The following is a 10101-nucleotide window of genomic DNA, read 5'->3' on the forward strand; positions in this document are numbered from 1 at the left end:
ATCTGTCTCTTTAGTTGATAAATGTTAGTTGATAAACTGTGCCTGTCTGCTGTTTCTTGCTAATCAGGAGTGTTGTGTAGGTTCAACTATATGCAGAATTCCTCTAACATGGGGGAGCGACAACCTGGAGATAACTGATTACTAGTTTTGTTACCTGGTGATAAAATAGTATATAGATATTATCTCAGTTTGGTAGCAGCATATTTCATTAATAAAATATCTATGCTTCACTATATTGTTTTTGTTTGGATAGAGGTGTATACTCATTACCACAGGTGTGGTCAGGTGTGGTCAGGTGTTGTTTTTCAGAATTATTAAACTAATTTACTGTTGATTGTTTCAGAGCCTCCCGGTCCTCCATTGATCCATCTGAACTCTGACATCCTGCCAAACCAAACTGAGGTGGTGCTGACAGCCAGTACCCCCTTCACCCTCAGTTGTCATGGTAACGGCTCGGTCCGATGGTCCTCTACTGCATTCAATCTGATGTATGAGGAGAATCTGCAGGATCTGGTGCAAGTACCGAGGTCGAACCCCAAGCACACCGGGACATACCGCTGTGGGTACAGCAACCAGAGCCTGGAACACCTGTACACATGGATCCACCTGTATGTCAAAGGTAAGATAAGCTGAAGCCACGCCCCCTGCCGGAGTCAGACAGATGAATTCAGTTTTCTTAAAATGACTTTAATTTCCCATTTCCCCTTCGCTCAGATCCTGCTCGCCCCAACAGCGTTTTCGTCACATCTCGCAGACCCCCTCATGTCAAGGAAGACCAGGACTTCCTATTCAGGTGTCTGCTTACCGACCCGTCAGTCACTAACCTCACCCTCCAATCAGAGGGCAGCAATGGGGGAAGGGGGCGGGGCCTACCCCGGGGCATGAATGTGACTTTTGACCCCAAAAGAGGGGCCTTGATCCGAGACCTGCAGAGGTCATTCAACGGACGCTACTTTTGTTCAGGCTGGAAGGATGGACAGCAGTTCAAATCCGAAGCTGTCGACCTGCGTGTGGTCCCCAGTAAGACCTGTCTAACTACTTGTCTCTGTCTGTTTACCTGTCTGTCTGTACACCAGTCTATTCACCTGCGGACCTGCCGCTAGTTCCCTAAAAAGTTCTGACTGTGACTTCCTGTAAACTTGCTGGTTGGTACACAGTGATACCCATCTCTCTGTTGGTCTGTCTTGGGTAATGTCCAATTCTTGTCTCTCCACTGACCTGTCTGTCTACCTGTCTGTCTGCAGGGTTGCGTCATCCTCCCTCTGTGTCTGTCAGTCAGGCTGTATTGGTTTGTTTGGAAGGAGAGAAGTTTGAGGTCACCTGTCGGAGCAGTAACCCCAACCATTTCCACAACCTCACCTGGACAGACCCGAGCAAAAAGGTCAGAGATCGGAGGTCAGATGTGTGTCTTAACATCCAACAAACTGTCTGTTTTGACTTTCATTGGTTGTTTGTTTGTTCCAGACGCTAAAACTTCCTGTTCACCGTAAACCGTTTGATGGCCGCCATTACATGGAAAGCACTCTGAAGATCTCTGCTGTCAGTCAGATACACAGTGGAACCTACACCTGCACAGCTATCAATGATGCTGGAGTCGCCACAGCAACCACACAGCTCAGAGTTCTAGGTATAAACATTTGGGATAATGTATAGAATGGCGGTCAGTATCGGGAAAATAAGTCCCGACAGGATGCACTGGATTTGATAATGACCGCCGTTCTATACATTATCCCACTTATTACACGGTTACTTGCCAATGCGAAAAAAAAAACTTGACACAGTGTGTCTTTTTACAATTTATTTGTTACCGTTCATAGTGTTTTTCAGCAGAGAAATATAGTTCGCCAAACCGACGCCATTTCGCTTCTCCCTCTTCGCTGCTTTCCTCTCTTTTTCTTTTCTTGACCGGTGACGACAACTCAGCCTTTTGCCAAGAGTTGAAATCACCGTATTTTCTAAAAATATTAAAGTTAATGTTAAACTCATCCATACTAGTGGCCTAGGAGTATGTTTTTTCCGATATGAAGTAGACTACAGATCAGCTGATGTCGCTTAGCGACTGAAGACGCTTGGGTGATAAGTGACCTGGCTACTTGCGGAGCAAAGATTTTAGAGTGCGGAGTGCTACGAAATACGTGAATCAGAGGCAAAAAGGCCACTTTCCTTGACGACGGCTAAATATGCTTAGTAGCGGTCAATTATACGAAAATAACTGACCGCTAAACGTTGGGGAGGCCCATTCAAGTGAATGGAGCATTCTACAGCATCAAGAAGAGCCATGTAATAATACAAGATAATAAACCTGTGGGATTAATATTTTATTTATCTGGAATTAGATCAACTCTACAGAGTTCAGGAATAAAAGGGAATTACATAAAAACTTGTTAGAGCAACACAAAAATTCAAGTAACAAGATAACTTGATCAAGTGATAGCGTGATCAAGAATAACCTTGGGAGAACAAGATAATAATTTTGTACTGGTTTCATCGCCAAGTGACCCTCTGCATGAACATGTACAGACTGACCTTAGCTTGATATTTACTGTCACTTCCCTTTTCCTACCAGATGGCCCCTACCTGTGGATCTACCTGCAGCCGATGCAGCATGCTAACACTAACAACAAGACCACAGAAGTCAACGAGGACCTGGTTGCTAACATTAGCAGCATGCCAATGAAGGTGCAAGGACAGCTTGAAGCTAAAATTAGCAGTGGTTCACTTGAAGTGAACAAGGAACTAATCGCCAATGTTAGCACCCATAAAATTGATGCAAATGGGGATAGCAGTGTTAATATCAGCGGCAGCGGCATGGTGGAGGTCTATGAAGGTCAAGATGTGATGCTGACCTTTGTGATAGAGTCATATCCTCCAATCATGAACCAGAGCTGGACAACACCAACAAAGGTCAAGGACAACTACAACAACATTGTGTACCAGGAGACCTACACTGCTAATGGCTACAGGTTAGCATGCTAAGAGCTGCAGGCTAGTATTATGAGTATTATAGTATTATCTACCATAGATCAGGCAAAGACCTGCTACACCAGTAATACCACTTTTATATTTGTTTATTGTTGATGTTGTGGTGGTATTGTTTGTCAAGCTACATCAGCCATATTTGTTTAAGGTTGCATTGTTGGTGATGTTATCAGGCCAAGCAGCTATACGCATATTCATGCCATTGATGCCATTAATGTTGTTTATTAAGGTGGTATTGTTGGTATTAAGGTGGTGTTTGTCATGATTAAGGTCGGAAGCGAGTTTGCTGTTGCGGCGAGTTCGTCAAGAGGATCGAGGTCAATACTCATTCCACTTCTCCAACTCATTCTTTAGCGGCTCATATAACATCGACCTCCAAATTTACCGTGAGAAACTTTGAATTGTATATTCTTCCCACCTGCTTTTTCTTCTAATCTTCTTCATCATCTTCTTCTTTTTCTTTTTCTTCCTCTTCCTCGATACCACAATTTTTCATTTCATTTTCGGATGATCACACAATCTATTTATCCTAGCAACCTGTAAATATTTAGTCTGTCACCATAATGGTCAGGAGAAATCATTTATTACCAGACAAAAAACAAAGTGAAGTTTTACTTTCTTACATTTTTTTTCTGCCACTCTTTTATCTTCTGAGTTAAAGATACATAAAAAGAAAAAACTTTATCATCATTATCTTCCAGGTTCTCCGAGTACTGTAGTCAGTGTGGAGAATGACACTCTGACCTGCAGAAGCTCTGGATATCCACTACCCATAATCCTCTGGTACGCCTGTCCAGGGTTCCAGGACACGTATGTACCAACCAGATTTACAGTGATAACTTCTACCAGCACCCCCTACAGGCTGCAAAGTTCAACAACATCCTGATGATTTATCTGTTTATCTGGAGCAAAAATTAATATAATTTTAACCTTATTCATAATTTTCAAAACAGAGTTGCAAAGTGCTTTATGTGGAAAAATCAAGATAAAACATTTCTACACAGTAAATTAAGATAAATCACCATAGAAATGAGAAAGAATAAAATAGAATAAAATACCCGATAAAATAAGATGGAATTAATAAACAACAAAAAGACCACACAAAGCGCCAAGACCCTGATCTTCACCTTCTCTTCCTCTGCAGGTGTGGAGATGTCTCTGCCTACCAGGTTTCCCCAGCAGATGTGACTTCACAGGAGGGTGAGGAGGAAGTCAGAATACACCTGACCCTTCCTCTGTCAGCTGGTGATGTCACTGTGGAGTGTGTCGCTTACAATGACGTGGGAGAGTCTCGTGAAATCTTTAATCCTCGTAAGTGTCAGAGTATGTTGCTTTATTAGAAAAACCTCAGATATGACTCAGATTTGTGGTCTGTTTTTTGTTGATAAATGTGGTGATGTTTTTTGGTTCTGCAGGACAACCTAAAATATTCTTCACGCAGCCTCTGATTGGAGCTTTGAGTGCTGCTGCTGTACTTCTCTTGCTTTTATTGGTCGTGTTTTACAAGTGGAGACAGGTACGTTTGTTTATTATTAGAGGGATAGTATAGAGGTTTACCTGCTTAATTGACCAATGCTGAATACCATATCCTAAGCTGTTTTGTCATGCCCATCACTAGTGAACAATTATACAAATACCCAAAACCCAACAACAAAATAGCCCAAAACGCAAATAAATACATGATAAAATGGCCATAAATATCAATGACAGCTGTTGAGAAGAAGATTATTTAGTGAAAGGGACCAAGTTACCCTTGGAAACAAGATAATAACTTATGTAAAGGAATGAAATAGATAAGAACACAGTGGAATAAAAACCACTATTGATAACTACTAGCATGTTTCTCAAATTATAGATCTGAATTCAAACCCTGATGGAAAAGCTGAGTGACACAGCTTTCGTAATGTCCATTGTTAAACATGAGTTTTCAAATCTTGCTGTTAGAGATTGTAGATCCTGTGATAACTGGGTGAAACTTGAGGAAATAGATCTGATAGAAAAGTATATCACAGTATCATCTGCATCAATGTTTAACCTGCTCCGTTATTTGATACTGGCATGTTATTAATATATAAACTTCAGAAAATGGAATCATGTGGAATTACCTCTTGAAATGTTCATCACATAAACACTGACAGATGCGTTTCTTAACATGGACTCATTCATTATCACTGCTGCCATGTTTTTACTTCTTCTTTTAGAAACCGAAATATGAGATTCGTTGGAAGATCATCGAGAGCACAGATGGAAACAACTACACCTTTGTTGACCCAACCCAGCTGCCATACAACTACAAGTGGGAGTTTCCCAGGGACAAACTCCGCCTTGGTACAAGACAGTGTTTAATTATACATTAGATAATACAATAGTAATGTCAGTTCAACTCTAAACACATTCATGCTTCAGTCAGGATTTTACTGAGGTTGATAGTCGTGATGTAGGACATGATCATAGTGTTTAACTTTACCTTCTCTCAGTAAAGTTTATTTAGTTTTCATTCTGCAGTGTAGTTTGACTCTGCTCTCTCTGTCAGGTGCTGTTTTGGGTTCAGGGGCCTTTGGAAAAGTCGTGGAAGCAACAGCATACGGTCTGGGAAAGGAGAACGACATCACACGGGTCGCTGTCAAGATGCTCAAACGTCCGTTAATAAATCTTCATCATTATCATCATTGCATGTACCAAACATTATCATTGTGATGATACAGACTTATTTTTCATGTATTAATGAACAGCGAGCGCTCTCTCTGTGGAACGTGAAGCTCTGATGTCGGAGCTGAAGATCCTCAGCCATCTTGGTTACCATGACAACATTGTAAACCTATTGGGCGCCTGCACTCAAGGAGGTGATGACAGTTTTAATTGTTAACCGCAAATATATAACACTCAGCGTCAAACTGCAATCATGTCACAAAGGTAGGGATGTGACAATCAAACATATAAATGTGCCTTCTATTTACTGCCAGAAATACAAATGTGGATGTGTGCTTAAAATAGTCCCAATATATACAACAACTACAGTGAGCATCATCTTTCTAACTTTTGACCTTTGATCTCCCATCAGGCCCCATGTTGATGATCACAGAGTACTGTAGCCATGGCGACTTACTCAACTTCCTACGGGGTCATGCTCAGGACTTCATGGAGTCCTTTTTGAGTGTTGATGAAGTGGAGGGGGAGGCTTTCTATAAGAACATAGCCATCCAGCAGGCACGGCTTAGGAGGTCTGAAGCTTTTTCTTTTTACATTAACTGAATACAATGTTACAGCTGCAATGAAAAAACACACATTTATTCTCTAAAAGGTCATATTTTCAGTTTATGTTAGCCTGGTTGAACAGAGAACTGTGTAATGTTTAGCCTCAGTTCACAATGATCTGTATATTTATAAGTAATCAATAATGAAAATGACTTGCAGCTTACCCTCTGTAATGATGTAACTATAATGTCACTGTGTGTGGGTGTTTGTGTGTGTTCTGTGTTGCAGTGATAGTGGTATCTCCTGCTCCTCAGACTATCAGGAGATGCAGCCAGTTCTGAGTCCAGGACAAACAAACCTGGGTAAATGCCAGACATTGAACAGATATTGAAACTCACCTTAACTCCCCAGAACTTACCTGAACACATCTAATTTGTTTTCGTCTCTGAGGTCAAACCTGCATAACTTTCTGTCTGATTCTCTCTCAGGTGTTCAGACAGGCAGTCTGTCTGTTGGTGACCTCATGAGGTTTTCCCACCAGGTGGCTCAGGGTCTGGACTTTTTGTCCACCAGGAATGTAAGAGCACATACATTTGTTTTTTTCATTCTATATTTGCAAGGTCCTTAACTGTCAGAGATGTATTCCCTTAGTCTAACCTTAACCTAAACCTACTATTTAAACCAAGTAAGTTGAAGTTGTGAGTGGAGAAAAGTCCTAATAATGCAGAAATGGCATGACGATGCAAAAATGTTCTTGCAGTGCAGGGTTATGTTATCAGTTGATCCAGGGATAACCCTTTTCACAAACAGATTGGTAACCCAGGTTTACCCCAAAGCCAGGGGCTATACCATTCACACCACACTTGTACTAGACCTGGTTATAGGGTTATCGTACATTCTAGAAAGTTGTGTTACTACTCAGTTCACTTTAGCCCTGTTTCACACTGGCACCTAAAGGCCGGTTTAAGTAGATTTTCTGGGGATAACCCCACAAAGCCGGGGCTAACCTGCTCTGGAGAAGAGTTTGCAAGCCCTTGGCTAAAGTTGGGGTTTGCCCTCTTTGGAATGCGGCATAATTTTGCCAGTGTGAACGTTTCTTAGCCAGGGGCCATTAGCTTCCTCAGTGTGATGTGAATAGCACTAAAGATGGGTAAAAACAGAAATTTGCCTTCACAAATAGCAATATAGACAATGATTGATGTTATCATTGCAACAAGTAATAAAGACTTAGTTCTAACGGCCACTCTTTTTGCACCTGTCTGTCCTTCTCCGTCCACCTATCTGCCTCTACGTCACCTGTCTCTCTCTGTCTTTCCACCTTTCTGTCTGTCAGTGTATCCACAGAGATGTAGCAGCGAGGAACGTCCTGTTGACTGATCATTGTGTTGCAAAGATCTGTGACTTCGGTTTGGCCCGAGACATCCGCAACGACGACAGCTACATTGTACAGGGAAATGTCAGTGTTAAACCCTTACATACAACTCATATACTATACTTTTATAGTACGTCGGTGTTTAACGTCAACAGTCAACCAGCCAAACTTTATATTATCTAAACACAAATGTAGATGCTCAGCAGTTTACTGAAACAAAATAAATGTTAATAAACAGAATACGCAACAGTATTTTATACTCTCAAACTCTATTAATCTAAAAAAAATCTTGTTTGTTAACCCATTCATGTACCTGTAACATCTACTATCACCACTGCTTTCTGTCTGTTTTATTTTGACATTTTCTATGTTTTATTTTGAAAGGCTCGTCTACCTGTGAAGTGGATGGCTCCAGAGAGCATCTTTCAGTGTGTTTACACCGTCCAGAGTGATGTCTGGTCCTACGGAGTCTTACTGTGGGAGATCTTCTCTCTGGGTAACCATGGCAACACGTGACATCCTGACTGTGATTATGACCAATATTGATTATTGATTGTGACTGAATTTTTGAGTGGAGTTTTTGTCCTTGTCGTCAGGTGTAAATGTTGTATGGTCTCTCCAGACTACAGTGTTCATGAGTTTTAGCGCCAGTTGCGACATCAGAATTGGCAGAACAACCTCTGAATTCACAAATGATCTGCCCAGCAACAGAGCCTGAAGCTTGATTGGATGCTTCTGACAGCAATGCACTCTAGGACTTGTCATTGATGTCTTTTACCTTTGTGTGTGTGTCTGCCCATACAGGTAAGAGCCCCTACCCAAACGTTGTTGTGGATACCCACTTTTACAAGATGATCAAAGATGGCGGCCACATGAATCAGCCAGACTTCGCTCCAGCAGAGATGTGAGAACACAGACAGACATTTTTTAAATGGTAATAAAGTTCTTATGAATCTAATAGACACCTTTCCTCTCAGGTATCAGCTGATGACGCACTGCTGGAGTTTGGAGCCCACAGACAGACCAACATTTAAAGTGATTGCTCAGCTCATTAACAGGCTCCTCCCCTCCACCGGTGACACGTCACCATATCATGGCGACCAGGTGAGGATGAATCAAACACCCGTTGTGTGAGTTGGGCCCTCAGCTCCGTCTGACAGGCTGATCACTTAATTTCTCTTCCTCTCATCAGATGTACAGGAACATCGATGAGTGCAGAGAAGAAGAAGAAGAAGAAGAAGAGGAGATCACAGGCAGAAACACACTGAAGAGAGGAGAAGAAGAAGAGCGCCGTGACGACAGTGATGATAAGGAGGAGGAGTCAGGGATGAAGAACATCTACCAGCTGTCCTGATCCTCCCTTCGAGTCAAATTGCGTTTCCGTTTCTCATGTTTGTTTCCACTGTCCGTTCAAAATGAAACCTTTATTCAAACATTCAGAGTGAACAACATGAAAACACCTCAACTGTCAACAACAATGTTGATGAAGGTTCTCAGCTGTCCAGGTCATAATAATTCTAAGTGCTAATACATCGGCAAGTGGACTTGTTTCAATTTCTTGAAGACAAAGATACAACTGTGTCAACACAGATGAGTTTTCCTGGACCACAAACCAAACTTTGTGTTATTTACATTTTCTTTTTTTAAACTCATGGAGGTGCTATGCCAAAGTATTGTTTTTTATTTACATATTCTCAGATTTTGTTTATTCATGCAGACTTTTTCTCTGTACATTAATCCTTTGTAAGATGTCATTCTTATTCTAAATGTAGTGTTTATTAGACGTATTGTAAAAATAGATCTGAATCAGCTTCGTAAAACCAGAGCTATGCAAATGTAGCACAATATGACCTCTTGTCAATGTCGCTAAAGGTCATAAAATCTACAGAGCAAATGATCTTAAAGGTCAGATATCAATTCAAAGGAGCAACACAGCAGAGACACTGACTGGATCTGTCTGATCAGGTCTCAACTTTGATTCAGCGACTTAAAGAGTGTTTGATTTTGTATTTTTTAACTTTAAATTTCAGTGTTTAATCTTTTATAATCCACAATTTCTCCTCTGTGACTGATCTGAAGTGTGATTCTTATTTTTTTGTATTGTGGTTCTGTCACTTTTGTAAAAACGTTTCTAAAGAAATAAAAAAATAAATACAAACTAACAAGAGTGAGATAGTTTTCACATTCACCTGCTGAAAGAGACTCATCACAAGACATAGAGACATATATACACATAGATTCTGTTTATTTAATGAGAGGAGCACATATGTTTATCCTTTGTAATAAGCTTATTATGTATGACATACGCTATAATGAAGTTGTTGGCAGATTTAAGTGTTTCTTAATATTTTTGTTATTATATAAATGAATTTCAATAAATGTTGGATGATAGACTGCATGTCAGCTGTCACATGAGTGCAGAAGGGGTGGAGCCACATTCATCAGTCCAGCACCTGGCAGATTTATTGTTGCTGGACTTTGGAGTGTAATGAACAAGAAATGATTGATGTAGTTGCACCTGTTTATGAAGCAACATAAAGGTTTACTGATGGCGG

General features: G+C 40.8%; 1 protein-coding gene across 1 annotated transcript; it reads left to right on the forward strand.

The window, feature by feature from the left end:
• Positions 1–323: 323 nt before the first annotated feature.
• Positions 324–9709, forward strand: LOC115594267 (macrophage colony-stimulating factor 1 receptor 2-like). Its single transcript, XM_030438226.1, has 20 exons — positions 324–619; positions 715–1020; positions 1245–1381; positions 1465–1627; positions 2567–2963; positions 3250–3365; positions 3681–3789; positions 4124–4290; positions 4395–4495; positions 5181–5307; positions 5513–5617; positions 5712–5822; positions 6041–6200; positions 6463–6536; positions 6663–6751; positions 7508–7630; positions 7931–8042; positions 8351–8450; positions 8524–8650; positions 8739–9709. The coding sequence occupies exons 1-20, from the start codon at positions 487–489 to the stop codon at positions 8898–8900; spliced, it is 2919 nt and encodes a 972-aa protein (XP_030294086.1). The 5' UTR covers positions 324–486; the 3' UTR covers positions 8901–9709.
• The last annotated feature ends 392 nt before the right edge of the window (positions 9710–10101 follow it).

Source organism: Sparus aurata, chromosome 13 (assembly GCF_900880675.1).
Source record: "Sparus aurata chromosome 13, fSpaAur1.1, whole genome shotgun sequence".
NCBI classification, from domain to species: Eukaryota; Metazoa; Chordata; class Actinopteri; order Spariformes; family Sparidae; genus Sparus; species Sparus aurata.